The sequence below is a fragment of the Meles meles genome, chromosome 11 (assembly GCF_922984935.1).
Source record: "Meles meles chromosome 11, mMelMel3.1 paternal haplotype, whole genome shotgun sequence".
NCBI lineage: Eukaryota > Metazoa > Chordata > Mammalia > Carnivora > Mustelidae > Meles > Meles meles.
The window spans coordinates 69,059,048-69,076,053 of record NC_060076.1 but is presented as its reverse complement, the minus strand read 5'-3'; the positions used below and the strand labels follow the sequence as shown (position 1 = coordinate 69,076,053).

General features: G+C 37.8%; 1 protein-coding gene across 5 annotated transcripts in view; it reads left to right on the top strand.

Annotated features, from left to right (window-relative positions):
• Positions 1–17,006, top strand: part of NAA35 (N-alpha-acetyltransferase 35, NatC auxiliary subunit) — a 99,020-nt gene that overhangs the window by 25,273 nt on the left and 56,741 nt on the right. For 4 of the 5 annotated variants that reach the window (XM_046023974.1, XM_046023973.1, XM_046023976.1 and 1 more), the window contains exons 7-11: positions 10,360–10,426; positions 10,505–10,548; positions 11,729–11,779; positions 12,415–12,498; positions 13,437–13,551. In XM_046023974.1, coding sequence (XP_045879930.1) covers positions 10,360–10,426; positions 10,505–10,548; positions 11,729–11,779; positions 12,415–12,498; positions 13,437–13,551 — 361 coding nt within the window. The remainder of the gene's footprint in view (positions 1–10,359; positions 10,427–10,504; positions 10,549–11,728; positions 11,780–12,414; positions 12,499–13,436; positions 13,552–17,006) is intronic. The other variant, XM_046023975.1, reaches the window with a different exon arrangement.

The following is a 17,006-nucleotide window of genomic DNA, read 5'->3' as shown; positions in this document are numbered from 1 at the left end:
TGATAATTGCTTCTTTTTGGTTTGCTTAGTTTTCTCTGTACTTCTTGATTTTCCCTTCCCATTATTATAAAACACCATCAGATAGTCTCTCAGTTTATGTATTTTTTAAAATTCTTCTTAGCTCCTTTGTTCTCTAGCTTCAGGCTAGATCAGTTTTCTTCTAGGTCTACTGTACAGCTGTGAGCCCTGGTTCTATTCTCCTGGGAATTCCATTTCCCTTTCAAAAAATTTTTTTGTTGTCTAGTTATCTGGATTTCATGCCTATATTCTTAGTTTATTACTTTGTGTGGTATAGTATTTCCAGTTCCATGGGGAGAGACAGAGTTGGAATTGGAATTGTTTTTTTGAGAACTTAGATGTCTGAAAATGTCTTTCCTACCCTCACACTTGATTAAAAGTTTGGTTGTAATAGATTTTTAGGTTGGAAAATCATTTTTCTCAGAATTACTTAGGCATTACTCCACTGACTCTTAATTTTAGTGTTGCCATCCTGATCCTTTACATGTGACCCATGTTTTCTCTTTGGAAGCTTTTAGGATTTTTCTTTCTAATGATTGCACTTTAGATTTGGTTATTACAACCTTTTTCTGATCTCAGTTTGAAGTATCCTATTCTCGACCACCACCTGTTTATATGTTGCTTATGTTCTGATTTCTGCAGTTCACCCCTACTTGGACTCCGGTTTATTATATCACTTTCTTTCTGTCAGTACCCTTTGACTGTCATTGACTTTAAATCCATCTTCCTTCATGACAGTTACTCCCTTTCCTGTACTTGCAGCTATCTTATTCTCATGCCTTATTGTACATCAATTCTAGTTGAGTCTAGCCCTCTATCTACCGTGCCTTTATACCTGCACATCTCAGAGTAACTAGAGAAAAATACACTGATTGGTCCTACTTTCAGTTCATCACCACTAACTTCGGATGGACCATGAATGCTTCTTCCCTAGGTCATTCACTCTTCCTCTTAAACTTCTAACACTTTTACCATCCTCACTTGAAGCAAACCTACCTTCGTACTGCACTAAATAAGTGAAAGTAATCTCACCTACCTGCACAGGTGCCCTATGTTCTTTGGCCCTCTTATCTGTCTAGATGAATCTTTTCTCTAAGGGTAATCTCTTCTGCTTGTGCATTGGATTCCATACCCTGTCTTATTAAAAAATATTCCTCTAGCAATCTTCCCCTCTGTCCCTTGCATTATGAATATGTCCCTCTACTGGATCATTCCCATCAGCATGTTAGCATGGCTTTTCTTCCTCAATCTTAAAAATACCGTTTCCTGGCATAACAGAACTTTAGCTTCTGCCCCATATTATGCAGTTCTTTTCAGCAAGAATCCTTAAGAGGTTTCCATTCTCTCTTAAATCCACTCCAGTCAGGTTTTGAATGGTGTTCCACCAAAACTTTATTGTCATGGTCATCTGAGACCTTAGTGTTGCTAAACCCATTGGTTAATATTTGGTCTTAAACTTTATTGGTCATCAGATTTTTGACATGGAGTCCATGCTTGAAACAGATTATTTTCTTGACTTTTAAGATATTCTTTTTCCCTGTTTTCCTGCCCCACTGGTGGTTCTCGTTTGTCATCTCATTCTCTATTTTATCTCTATTGTCATCTCAATCTCTATTCTTAATCAATTGGATAGCCAACACTATCCTATAGATATAGAATGCAAGCCATATACATCATTTAAAATGTTCTGGTAGCCTATGGGTGAAATTTTTGTAACATTTTATGTAGCCCAATATATCTAAAATAATATTTCAATATATAATCTTTTATAAAATATTAATGAGAATTGCCAAAAAATGGAAAGAGCCCAGATGTCCACTAGATGTAATATATATATATATATGTATATATATATATATATATACACATACATATGCATATATACACACACACATACATACATACATGTGGAATATTACTCAGCCATCAAAAAGAAGGAAATCTTGCCGTTTGCAATGATGTGAATGGAACTGGAGTATATTATGCTGAGAGAAAGACAGAGAAAGACAAATAGCATATGATTTCACTCATACATTGAACTTAAACAAAATAGATGAACAAAGGGAGAGGAAAGGAAAAATAAGATAAAAACAGGCAAACCGTAAGAGACTTTTTTTTTTTTTTAAAGATTTATTCATTTAGAGAGTGCATGCAAGCAGGGGGAGAGGAAAAGAGAGGGCAAGAAGCAGATGCCACACTGAGCACAGAACCCAGTGTGGGGCGTGATCTCAGGATCCCAAGATGGTGACCTGAGCTGAAATCAAGAGTCAGATGCTTAATTCACTGAGCCACCTAGGTGCCCCAAGAGATTCTTAACTATAGGCAACAAAGGGTTGCTGGAGAGGAAGTGGGTGGGGGCATGGGGTAATTGGGTGCATTAAGTAGGGCACTTGATGTCATGAGCACTGGGTGTTATATGCAATTGATGAATCACTGAACTCTACCCTGAAACTAATAATACACTATATGTTAAGTAACTTGAATTTAAATATTAATGAGATGTAAAATTACGGGGTTTTTTTGTAGCAGGTATTCTAAGCGTGGTATATATGTTACACTTACAGCACATCTGAGTTTGAACTATCCACATTTCAGGTGCTCACTACTTAATTGGCTGTGCGATGGCTGAATGGGTCAGCACAGTCCTAAGCACTGGTGTGGCTCAGGCCCCGTCTTTACACTTCTTCTCTGTTTCATTCCCCTGATGAGCTCATGCAGTTTCGTAGACTTAAATTCTGTCTCTGCTAGTGAATCCTAAGTTAGTATCCTCAGCTTAGACTTTATAGACTTCCCTAAATCTCAGACTTGCACGTGCTACTGCCTATTCTACATTTTCCACCTGCCTATCTATCTCAGACTTCACATTTCCAAAATGCAACTGGTGGTTTTCCCCTTCCCTCCCAACTTCTTCCTTCTGTAGTCTTCTCAGTCTCAGCAAATGGAGCTCTGTTCTTCTTCTTGTGCAGAACAGAAACTTTGGAGTCATCCTTGACTCTTCTCTTTGTCTCATATCTCACATCTAAACCCTCAGGAAGTCCTGTGGACCAAAGTTTGGCAGTCAACAACTTGCTGGCCTACCCAGCCTGTTGCCTATGTTTTTTATGGCCCTGGAGCTAAGAATGTTTTTTGTGTTTTTAAAAAAATTTTTTTAAGTTTTTTATTTAAGGTTATTCTTTTCAGAGAGAGCACGAGCACAAGACGGGGGAATGGGGGTAGAGGGAGAAGGAGAAGCACACTCCCCACTGAGCAGGGAGCCTGACCCGGGGATCATGACCTGAGCCAAAGGTAGACACTTAACTGCCTGAGCCACTCAGACACCCCTGTTTTTTGTGTTTTAAATAGTTACATTTAATATATAAGTACCTACATAATATCTCCATTTTACCTCTTGGCTTGCAAAACGTAAAATATATATTACCTGGCTCTTTTAAAAAACATATCCTTGTTTATTTGTTTATTTATTTCTTTAATTAGTACCAGGCATTGCCCCAAGTGCTACTGGGTGAAATTCTGCACCTGTAATGACAGGCATATATTGCTTTGCTGTGCAGGGTGAGGGTGGGAGGGACACTAAGGTGCGCTTCCTGGCTCTTATGCCTTTTCTCCTTTGGATCCCAGTCTCCTGACTTGTCCATACAGACTTCAGTTTTCTTCTCTGCCCTTCTTAACACATTCTTCTGTTACAGCTGGTGCCTACACACTGGTTTGTATGAAACAGTCCTTCTTGGCACCATTTATCCTGAAATAGTTATTAATAGCATCCCCTTTTACTCTCAGTGATATGCCAGTTTGAGTAATAATGGTATGGTCTACCCCTTCTCCTGTCATTTTTTGAACGTGGATGTGATGTTTGGAGGTAGATCTGCTTCATTTTGTAAACATGTAAATCTAAGAACAGCCTCAGAGCTTAGGATGGTGAAGCAGAAAGATTACTTCTGATATTCCTGTTACTTGGCATGATAGAAGGCATGATATGCATCACTTAAGTCACTGTAGTCACATTTTCCTCGTATTTGCAACCAAACATATTTTTAATACAAAAATAAGTAAATTTATATAAAAGTTCTGGTTTGCCTGGCAAAGAGTAAACATGTTTACACATTTGGTGTGTATTTCTCCAAATATTTTCTATAATATGTATACACATGTATTTTACTTAACATGGAATTATGTAAACTATTTGCAACTTTTTTCCACAGACAATAGGAAATAGATTTCTGTATATACCCATATACCATATGAGCTACCTCATTGTTTTTTATTGGCTGCATCGCATCATGTTAAGAGTACAGGTTTTGAGTAATTATTTCCGGCAAGAATTATTAACGGATGCTAAAACTATTAAACAGAAGTATAACAAGCACAGGATTTGTACCTAGCCTCCAAGTATCTTCCCACAAAATATTAAGGAAAATGATCCATTTACAGTGAAGAAACATGGCAGATACCACCTTAGCTAAATGGCCAGACTTAATATCATCAATAATGGGACAATTCAACGTCGTGCTTCCAGATACAGTGCTCCATGAAAGAACAAAACATCACTGCTGTGGTATTCCTATTAAATATAACATAAATTGGATTTAATCTTAGAGAAACATAAGGCAATTCCGTATTGAGGGATGTAGTTGTTAAAAAATAACTTCGAGCTGTACTATTCCAAAATGTCAGGACATGGAGGATAAGGACCAAGGAAGTGCTCCACATTAAAGAGACGTGAATTCTCAAATTTGGTCATTGAACCATGGTTATGTAAAAGAGTGATTTATGGTTTTGGGAAATCACACTGAAGTATTTAGAGGTGGGGGGGCATCACAGTCTATAACTTGGTCTCAAATGTTTAAAAAATAGAGAGAATGATAATGCAAGTGTGGTAAAATATTATCATTTGAAGAATATTGGGAAGAATATGGAACATCTCTGTACTATTTTTGTATTCTGAAATTTTTTCAAAATAAAAATTTTAAAAACAGCATCTGGGGATTGATAACACCTAAGTGTGTGTTCTTTCTCTGTCACTTATATGCTTTGTGGTGTTTGGGAATTTAAGTTTCTATGCCTCAGTGTCCTCATTTATAAAATGCAGTTTGTAATAGTCTCCACCTCAGAGCATTATTTTGAGAGTTAATGAAGTTATTCAAATAAAATGTTTAGAAGAGTGCCTGGCACATAGTACTTAATAATGTTAGCTGTAATTATCATTTGTATTCCATTGTATATATACAGTAAATTAGTGGACATTTAATTTGTTTGAAGTCTTAATCTGAATCATCTGTGGGCGTGTTTTACTCTTGTAGCTTTACTGTGTTACTCAGTATCTAGTCTATAGAAGGTACTCAGGTTTGATTGAAAATCTGGTCATTTCAGGAGCACCTGAAATCTTTATGCAAAGTATTTTATCTGTGAAATGAGTTTTTAAAGAAGTAATAAGTTGTAACCAATATACATTGGTAATTATTTTAGAAGGGGTTCAAAAAATTTTACTTTATTAGAATATTGCATTATTAGTACAGTCAAGATCAGTGGTTTGGTTGGAATCACATTTAGTACTGGTATTGGGTATTCTACTACAGTTATGATTGTAAATGTTTTATTATTCCAGATTTCTTTGTGGGGCTGCATGTTTTAAATGCTGATAATTTTCTGCAGTTATATCTTGGCAGTATTGTAAAGACATTGTAAAATACAATAAAGAACATGGGGCTTTACCTCTCAGGATGTCTTCATCACCCTAATGGCTGTGATTGTATTTTGCCATTGTACCCCCAGGTATCTAGCCCATACCAGCGCACATTGTGTGATCTGAAAGAAAATGGTTCAGAAATGAATAAGTGAGGAGAAAATTTTCCTTACTAGTCTATACCTCCAAATTCTTGATTTCAAAAATACTACCCTTTGATGGCTACCACTTACTTTTTTGGCTTCCTTACTCTGATGCACCAACTCCTGGTCTCCTTCAGTTCCATAGGGACTTCCAGTTCCCAGATGCTGTTCCTTTAGTTTTCTCTGTTACTTCTATTGTGTCCTCATTTCCGTGGTCCAGTGGTGAAATTATTCTTTCTCAAACACCCTTAATTCCCTTGCCCCTCTCATCTCATCATAATGTGTCACTTATATGGCAAACCCCCAACCATCTGTCTACTTGCTGCTTACACCCAAACAGCAGACGGCTGCTAGAGAAAACCCACATCTGTGTGTCTATTCTCACTTTAATTTTAGGACTGCAAATCTCAGATGGGCATTTAGCACTAGAGACAGCCCTATCCTTCTGTGGTAAGTTTTCTTTAACAGCCTCTCAGTGATTTCTCCACACCTTTTACTTCTCAAAACCTCCATTGCCGGTGCTCCTGTCTATCAGCTTACATTGTACCTTAATGAAATTTTAGATGGGATCAGATGTGGGCCGAAGGACCCTATCTTCTCATAATCACATGTGTTTAACGGTGTTGGTACTCACATCATCTGCCTCCTGTCTTGTGACAGTGGAGGTACCCTGACAATCTAAGATCAACCTCTTGTATTCTAGATTCTCTCCCCTCTTGCCTGCTGCAATCATTAACCCTTCTTTGTATTGCATTATTAGTGTCTCCTTCCCTACTACATTATTCTTTTGGCATTTAAGCATGTTTAAATATTCAGTTTAAAACAGTCCAGTTCCCTTGATCCCATGGCTCCTTACACTAGTGTCATTTCTCTGCTACCCTATGCAAAAAACTCCTTGAATTAATATTTGTTTTTCTTATCTCTTCTCACTCTCTTATTAGACATTCTTTTGTACAACTGCACAGAAGCTGGTCTTAACAAGGTCCTTAATAATACCCATCTTGCTAAATCCTTTGTTCTTACCTCTCGCTCTCTAACTACTGGTGTCATTAGACCCAAGTGACCTCTCTTTGAAAGAGTTTCTTTTCCTCATTTTCCTTCTACAGCTGTCTCTTGGTTTTCTTCCTCACTGGTTAGCCCATTTCTTGGGCTTGCTTCTCTAGCTGGGACTACTCCTGGGGTCTTTGTATCTTCTGCTTCAGTTGATGTCCTCTAGTTCTGCACCTTTAATACCAACTCTGTGCTGATGAAGCCCAAATTTATATCTCTAGTCCTGATTCCTCCCCTGACTTTCAGACTCACAGAAGTACCTTCCTGAGATCTTCACTTGGATAACTAAAGAAGTTATAAACTTAACTAAAATTGTACTCCATTTCTGCCCTATCTCAATAAATTGTACCATTATATACCAGTTCCTCAGACCAAACACCTAAAAATGATCCTTGATTGCACAACTTGCCTTATACCCCACATTCACTTCGTTGGCACATCAGTGTTGGCATTGCTTTTTCAATATATCTTGATTTCAACAACTTCTCATTTCCAGTTATAATCTCAATCCAGTTGCTTGCATTATTGGATGGTGTCCAGTAGCTGGTCTCCCTTGGTTTGACCTTGACTTTTGTCCTTGTTAAATCTACAGGGTTTTAAGAATGATCTTTTAATGGTAGCATCTGTTTATATAACTTCTCTGCTTCAGTCCTCCAATGACTGAGATTAAGTTCTTGTTACTGAGGTGACTGTTTATTACACAGATCTGTGATATTCTATTGCATAAATGTTTTTCCTTAGACGGCTTATGAAAAAGCAATGCTAGATAGGACTTACTGGAGTGTTTTGTCTTCACAGTGTTGTCTTACTTAATTTTTAAAAAATTAGTAACATTTAAAAATTGGAGGATTTTACATTAAATTAGATTTTTTTTTGTACTGAGTAACACTAGCCTTGCATTCATTACTCAACAGGATAATTAGTGGCTGGCTTCCTTTACATGAAGTGTGTGTTTTCCAGCTTGCCATAGTCTGTCTCCTCCACCAATCCCCCAGGCGTCTTGTAGTCAACTGATCTTAGGAAGATGACGAGGCATGGCTGTGCCATACAGTAGGTCATCATTCACTTGACATATTTTTTATTTTTATTTTTTAAAGCATTTTACTTTTTATTTTTTAACATGGGGCTTAAACTCAGGAGCTGGAGAGCAAGGATTGGTCACCCAACATACCAAACCACGACAAATATTTTTTTAACAGTACTTTGTGCCGAGTATAATTCTAAGCCCTGGAGATAAAGCGGTGAATACAACAGAGCCTTGATGTCATTGATTTTGCATTCCTTGGGAGAGAAGGTCAGTGTGTCAGTAAACACATAATGTCAGGTGTTGTGTGAAGAATGAAGCAGGGAGAGGGCATATAGATTGGCGAAGGGTGCTGTTTTAGAATGTGCAGGGCAAACCTCCATATGAGAAATTGACATTGGAACAGAGGCTAGAATATAGGGAGGGATGAGGCTCTGGAAGTCTTAGGAAGAAACTTTGTGGGGAGGGGTCAGCAAGTACAGAGGTCCTGAGAGGAGAATGTTTTGATGTGTCCGAATGATGACAAGAATCCTTGTGTAACAGCAGTGTAGTGAATGTGGAGAAGAATGGCAAGTGGAAGGAATTGAGGTTGGAGAGGGAGGCCACATCTGCATGGTAATGGGTGGTGGGGCTCTCAGTTCATGTGGGGTTTTGGATTTTCCTGTGAGCAGGGAAACAACTGAAAGGTTTTAGGTGGGAAGTGATGTGAAATGAGTTATTTTAAAACAACCCCTTTGGCTTCTGGCCGTGAATAAATTGTAGCAGGGATAAGTGTGGAAGGTGGGGCGACCTGTGTGGAAGCAGCTGTGAAAATGAAGGGGGGTGGTGACTTCACTGTGAAAGGTGGGAGTTATGCTTAGATGAGACATTGAAGGTCGGACTTAATGGGTTTTCTGATGGTTTGATACAAGGCGTGAGAAAATGAGAGGAGGGGTGCCTGGGTGGGTCACTTGGTTAAGTGTCCAACTTGATTTGGGGTGAGGTCATGATCTCAGGGTCTTAAGATTAAGCCCTGCATCAGGCTCCACACTAGGCATGGAATCTGCTTAAAATTCTCTTTCCCTTCTCCTCTGCTCGCTTGCTTGCTCTCTTTAAAAAAAAAAAAAAGAAGAAGAAAACGAAAAGAAAAACTAGAGGAACTGAAGTGCAGGTTTTCAGCCAGAGTAACTGTGGATGAATGGAGGTGCCATTTAGCAACTTTGTAAACACTGGGAGAGTTCCTTTTTAGGCATGTAAAACCTGAGAATCCTGTTTGGCATCCAAGTAGGGATAGAGTATAAACACTACCTAGAGGATAAGCTTATAGCTCTGTAATACAACCTGAGATTTTTAAAAGACCCAGTTCTGTTAGTCCTATACCACTAACAACAGTTCTTTGAACCCAGAGACATTGGTTTGTTTGTTTTTTTTTTCATCTGTCTGTACATAACATACAGTACATGATATGGATTGTGTACTCAGTTATGTTTTTGTTAAGAATCCACAGAAATGTTGCTATAGCTCTGGCTACTGCTGCAAATGCCTGTTATTCCAGTATATTAGGCTTCTATGTACATTTTAAAAAAGATTTTATTTGTTTGTTTGACAGGTAGAGATCACAAGTAGGCAGAGAGGCAGGCAGAGAAAGAGAGGGGGGAAGCAGGCTCCCTGCTGAGCAGAGAACCTGATGCAGGGCTTGATGCCAGGACCCTGAGATCATGAGCTGAAGGCAGAGGCTTAACCCACTGAGCCACCCAGGCGCCCCTTCTATGTACATTTTTATAAGAATTATAATTCCATCAGAAACATTCTTTTAGTAGAGCTGGTAACTTAATTGAATCAGCCAAATGATATTAAATTCAGTTTTTAAAGTGAATCTAGCAAACTACTTAATTTGTTAATGTCTCAGTAGTATTTTAAATGACTTTATGGATGGAAATCCTTGTATATATGAATAATTTTTTCTTTACATTGAGGCTGAAGTGGAAATATGCTTTTGCTATCACTTTGAGTAATTCTGTTTGAGAAGGCTTCACTTTTGTGGCCTAACAGTGTGTAAACAAACATTTGATAATTTTTGAAGTAAAAGTCTTCTATAAATCTTGCAAACTTATCATCATGTGGTAATTACTGTGTATTTACTGTTCACTTGTGAACACGAGAATACTTTGTAAGTGCGAATTACTACTTTCCGATATTAACATTAACCTTATTTTGCATATGAGCATACTAAATGCAAGTGTATTTAAATAGTCTAAGGGCAAACAATTAAAGGTGGAGGTAGCATTAGAAGATGGTGTTTTAAGGATACGCAGTAGGCAAAGTATGGATGTATGATAGCAATGTTTAGACAAGCAGGAACATTTCATTACTGTGTTCATACTAGCAAATAGTGATTTTGCAAGAGGGATGTAATGAAAGGTTTTGCTTCTACTCAAGGGCCTAATTATTCCTTTCCCGTACAGGAAGATTTTCAATCAATGACTTATGGATTTAAAATGGCTAACAGTGTGACAGACCTTCGAGTTACAGGTAAAACATTTATAAGATGATATACAAGTTTTATATTTGTATTTGTTTCCTGTTTAAACTCATTGTCTCTCTTTCTAGGCATGCTAAAAGATGTGGAAGATGACATGCAAAGAAGAGTAAAGGTAGATTTCTTTTCTCTTTGCTTTGGTATAGGATTTTCACATTCCTCTAAATGTCATTACCTTTAGCTAATTACAAACAGCTAGTGTAGGGAGGGCCACCAGCTTCCTTTATATATGCTCTGCCTTTTTTGCAATTAACTTGAAAATAGCTACAGCAGTTGTTCATGGTGAATTAATGTCCCTTTCAAGTACTGAAAATTTAACCTTGAAGATTTTTCAGTATTTTTGCCAGTATTTTAGAATTATAGTATGCTCCTTTAAGAATAGCAATAATCTGGAATTTTAAGTTCCTCAAAGGTAAGGACGATCTTCTTCAACAGCTATTAGAAAGTCTGCAACACAGTAGAGGACCTCAGTATCCCAGATCTGGTGAAAGACTTCTATGAATGATGTCCTCCAGCCAGATGGCGCTAACAGTTTGGTTCTCACAGAGATTTTTTAAAAAGAAGAAAAGTTATATTTCTGCCATTCGTCTGTGCTTGGATAATACAACATGGTTGTCAAAGCAGTTTTATATTATTGCCTTAGCTGATATTTATAATTAAGCAGTGAATTAGGCAATAAAATGCACTCAGTGCCCTAGTTTTAGGTGAGGAAAATACAGCTTAAAAGAGTTAAGTAAACTGAGTGTACTGAAGGGCATGCCACTAGGAATGGCAGCGCAGGGCTAGAACCCAGGTCTTCTGCTGTATCTTGTTGTAGTTACTGCCCTACAGTTGTCAGAATAGTCAGTCATATTGTTACTCATGCAAGAAGTTTTGCATAGTAGTATAGAACAGTCAGTATTTACAGTGTGACTTTATGATGTGATTTGTGTAAAGGTTACTATTTTTTTCTAACAGGGTTAGTTTTGAGAGCTTTGAGACTTTCAATTAATACATCCTTTTTAAAAAAGAAAGGAGTACTATGTGCCATGTACTTACCTTATTTCATTGTTTTGCTTTTGCTGTTTTTAATCCCTTATTCTTCTGTTTGATCCTAATAATTTCTATCAAAATGGACTTTTTGTATATTGTATTAATAGGAAAATAAATACTAGATACAACTTTCTTCTTCCAAATATTTTTCTTAAAAATGGATTCCTATGTACTCAAAAAATTGATTTAGCACTTTGTATATTTATAAGTTAATATTTCTACAAGTTCGTGTTTATTTTAATTCACGTTTTTTAAAATTTTAGAGTACTCGAAGTCGACAAGGAGAAGAAAGAGATCCAGAAGTTGAACTAGAAGTAATTGAACTTATTTTCTGGTAGATAATATCAGAGAAGTCTACCTCTTATTGTTGTAGTTTTATGAACTGCGTTATAATTTATGGAAGCCCTTTTTAAGGTATTTCTTTAAAAGTTGGACATTGCAAGGGATTTTATTTCCCTTGTATTTGTTTTGATAGAATAATAATACTTGATTTCAAAACTCTTCAATATTCCTGTGAGGTAGGAAGAAAATTATTTTTTACAGATGGTACATCAAAACGTGGCAAAACTCAAGAGCTTGGACAATATGAAAAGTACTAATCCTTTGACGAGAGCCTTAATTTTCTGACTCTGCTTAAAGCATCTTTTCATCAATTCTGTTTAAAATGCTAATTAAATTAGTTTTTGAGATGATAGTCTAACTTCTTACTTAAGAAAAAATCCATCCCATTGATATAGGAGCTTTACTTTATATTTCTATTTTAGTAGAACAGGCTTTGTTTTATTTTCTGCCGCTCATTTTCAGGCATTTAAAAGACTGTAAGTGAAGGTGTTTGTAATATAGTAAGTTATTAGCATTGAAATTTAGGACTTAAAATACTATATTTTAAAATGAAAGTCCTTTGACAGACTTTGCATCTTTTAACTTTTAGTCCTTTCTTATTTTTTAGCACCAACAGTGTTTAGCCGTATTCAGCAGAGTGAAATTCACTCGAGTGTTACTGACAGTGCTTATAGCCTTTACTAAGAAAGAGGTAAGAACATTTAATCTATTTCAGTGGGCTTTTGGTGGGGGGCAGGATATAGTGTGTTATTGAACTAGTTCTGAGACTCTTCATTGAAATGCCTCCGATCACACATATACAGCATTCCGCATTTGGTATATTTTATGTGTATTATATTAGAGATATTTAGAGTTATTAGAGATATTTATGTATATTAGAGATATTAGATAATTTCTCAAAAAGTCACATGAATTTACATTCTGCTTCATAACATATCTGTGTCTGTTGTTGATATAGAAAAATATTTTATATTACCTACTAGTGGTATAATAATAGAAACTGAATTTGCTTGTATGTAGTCCTATATTGTGGATTGAAAAGGAGAAAGCAAAAATGGGAATTTTAGGTAGACCTCTTCTTTCATTCAGTTCAATAATTAACTGTTGGATTTGTTCAGTTCAATAATTAACTGTTGGATTTGTGCCCTAGATGGTAAATATTTTCTTTTCATGTGTATTTACATTAATTTAAGTCAATTACAGACTAATTTGTGGATAATTAGAAAGTGGTGAGTAGAGATCCAACCTTTACCATTGATCTAACTTCTAAATCTCTTTTTTCCTGTTTTTTTTTTTAATTTTCACATTTATGAATGGCAAATACAAATGTTGAAATTTCCCAGTTGACTGCAACTCAGCTTTTTTTCCTTTTTTTTTTAACTATAAGATGAACAGAACAAGCTAGAAATGTTTCCTGTTATTTTTTAATGGCTTTTACAAGAATAGAAATGGATTAAAAAAAAATTTCTATCCTAACAGGATCTGAGCATCTTGTATTAAGTGAATAGGTTGTGAAAACCGATGTCATTACGATATTTAATTTCATTATTGTTTATAGGATTTTCCTATTTAATGTATATCTTTCAGTGAAAGAATATGTAAGAATGTTTTTGGTGATTTGTTTGCTAGACCAGTGCTGTTGCAGAAGCTCAAAAATTGATGGTTCAAGCAGCAGATCTTCTTTCTGCCATTCATAATTCATTGCATCATGGCATCCAGGCTCAGAATGATACTACAAAAGGAGGTAATTGTCTGTTTTTACTCCTACTCTTTTTCTTTACCCATCCAGATGATATAGAGTTTGGTTTGTTCTAAATTCATGTGTCGATCCATCTGTTTGGACCTTGGCATGTTTTACTTCTTAAACTTATATAGTGTTTATGCTTTCTTTTAAAGATATTATAGACCAAAAATTGTACTATAAAACTTGACCATTTCCTGTATCTTACTGTTTAGGCTCTGAATATTTACTGTCAGGTGATCACTCTGTGATGTCAGCAGTACATTCTTTTTTAATCACCTCTCTCCTTTACTCCTTTGAGAGATCATCACCTCAATTACACAGTATTCCCTGAATACTGGGGCTATACCCTCTGTGGTCTCCTTGCACTCATACCTCTTATTACAAATTTCTTAGTACATCATATTGTAGTTGTTTACCTGTTTGTTTTTCCGTGGCAGTATTTTAGGCCAGAAACTCTCTTATTTGTGTATCTCTATGGTGCTTAGCACATTGTTGATGGTAGATTTTATTCATGAAATATTTCTTTTTTTTTTTAAGATTTTATTTATTTATTTGACAGAGTGAGTGAGTGATCACAAGTAGGCATAGCGGCTGGCAGAGAGAGAGGAGGAAGCAGGCTCCCTGCCAAGCAGCGAGCCTGATGTGGGGCTTGATGCCAGGACCCTGAGATCATGACCTGAGCCGAAGGCAGAGGCTTAACCCACTGAGCCACCCAGGCGCCCCTCATGAAATATTTCTTAAAACAAAAGGAATAATGTATGTTTGTTGTATAAGTTGCTGAGTTAACTTATTATTTATTTTTCTTTTTAAAGATTTTATTTGAGGTAGAGCACAAATGGGGGGAGGGGCAGAGAGAGAGGGAGACGCAGGCTTTCCACTGACCAGGGCACTTGACGCAGGGCTCGATCCCAGGACCCTGGGATCATGACCTGAGCCAGAGGCAGACACTTAACTGACTAAGCCACCCAGGCACCCCCTGAGTTAACATTTTAACTTATATGTAACAATTGTGATTCTTAAAACTCATTATACTGAGGTATTTATAGTCTCTAAATTATACACTTCTAATAGATGAATTGTATGTTAATTATATCTCAGAGTTGTGATTAAAAGAAGATGGAACAGTGTTTTCAGAATTTGGGTCAGGGAATGGTTTCTAATCTTGAATCCTAGTTTCAAACTATCATTTAATTGTGAAGAAAGATAATTGTAGGTAAAGTCTCAAAATTAATCTCCCAAAGCTTTTGAAGATATTACTGGTATATATGTTCCATTAAAACAAGGTATTAAGGGGATTCTGGGGAATATAGCAGAGTAGGAGGATCCTAGGCTCACCTCATTTCACAGATAACTTTATAACACCCATATCAGTGTAAATAACCAAGAAAATGACGTGAAGACTGGCAGAACAGACTCTCCACAGCTAAATATAGAGAAGAGACCACATGGAAGAGGGTAGGAAGGGCAGAGACATGGTCAGAAGCTAAACGGAGCCTTGGGGCTGTCTGCAGGAGTGAGGAACACCAAGGATGCAGAACGGGGAGAGATGCAGACCCCACATGGAGGCATGAGGGACCTATGCAGGAAAGATGAATCCCCATAACATTTGGCTTTGAAAACCAGAGGGGTTTAGCTTATTGCATTCTTAAAATCAATGGGTCTTAACACCCAGAACTTTAAAAGTCATTAGGTTTAGTGCTGAGCTAGAGAGCAATAGGAAACTGAGTCCCTGTCCTTCAAGAGGCAACATAAAACCCTGCTCGGATATAGCATAGAAGCAGCAGTTGTAAAATTTATTTGCTTGGGGGGGATGATTTCTAATCTTGAATTAGAAGCAGAACAAAATTTATTTGCTGGACTCAGAAGTGTGCTGCAGGGGCAGGGATCTGTAGGAGACTTTTCTAAAAATGAAAGAGCTGGCGCGCCTGGGTGGCTCAGTGGGTTAAAGCCTCTGCCTTCGGCTCAGGTCATGATCTCAGGGTCCTGGGATCGAGCCCCACGTCGGGCTCTCTGCTCCGCGGGGAGCCTGCTTCCTCCTCTCTCTCTGCCTGCCTCTCTGCCTAGTTGTGATTTCTCTCTGTCAAATAAATAAAATATTTTAAAAACAAAACAAAACAAAACAAAAGAGTTGCTAGGTGCCATTTTCCCTGCTTACCCAGCTGGAAACAGACACCTGTGGGAACCAGTGCTGCACACCTCTTCATCTAGCTTACTAACAGCATATCCCAACCCCATGCTCTTCAGACCTCCAACACAACCACTGCAGGAGTTTTCCCAAAGCCTCTGTATTACCATACCACAGCAGATTGTTACAAACCTTGCTAACTCTGTGCGTCCCTCCTTGTATTCACTTGCAGACCCACCCCTGCTAACACATCCTCAACTGGAGTCCATCCAAAGTGGCACTGCTAGCATGGCAGTGTGCAGTCATCCCCAACAAGGATCAGGGCCCCTCAAAGTGACTCTTATCCGGGGAAGAGGGCAAGAAACCACACACCCTGATCCAACTGCAGCCCCACAATGGGTTGGGGGCACACATAGGGTCTGACTACAGGTGCTGCCCACCAACAAAATGCTCAGGGGATGATACAGGGAAAGTGGTCTGCAGTATTGTGTGACCATGGCTCTGGCAAATGCCTAGTCTGACCCAGCTCAAGCCCAAGGCAGCACCCGACTGTCCCACAAATAACAAAGAGACCAAACTTTGCCCACAGAAGGCAAAGAACCATTGCAGCTGACTGGACTAAAGGCAAACATGGCTCAATCACAACAGTAGGGTGCACAAAACATGCATAGGAGATACCCTAAAGCACTAGGTTCTGGTGAATGGGAGACATTGTACTATAGGTCACCACAGAGCCTCTTCTTAATGAGGCCACTACTTTTTTAAAGATTTATTATTTATTTTGGGGGATGGACTGGGGAGAGAGAGTCTTAACAGACTCTGCACTGAGGTGGAGCCCACTCAGGGCTCAGTCTCACGTCTCTGAGATTACAGCTTGAGATGAAACTGAGAGTTGGAAACCCAACTGACTGTGCCCCTCAGGCATCCCTTATAAGGCCGCTACCTGCTCCTTCAGGAGCAGGAGACAAAGGTGACTTTCCTAACAGAAACAGACACAGGAGTTAGACAAAATGAGGAGACAGAGAAATATGTCCCAAATGAAAGAACAGGACAGAATCATAGCAAGAGACCTAAATGAAACTGAGGTAAGTAATATGCCTGATAGGGAGTTCAAGATACTCACTGAACTTGGGAAAAGAGTGGTAGATCTCAGCTAGATCCTCAACAAAGAGGTGTAATACAGAAAAGAACCTATCAGAGATGAAGAACTCAATAACTAAAATTAAAAATACACTAGAGGGAATGAATAGTAGAGTAGAAGAAGCAGAAGAACAGATGCAGTGACCTGGAGAACAGAATAATGGAAAGCAATTAAGGCAAACGGAGAAAG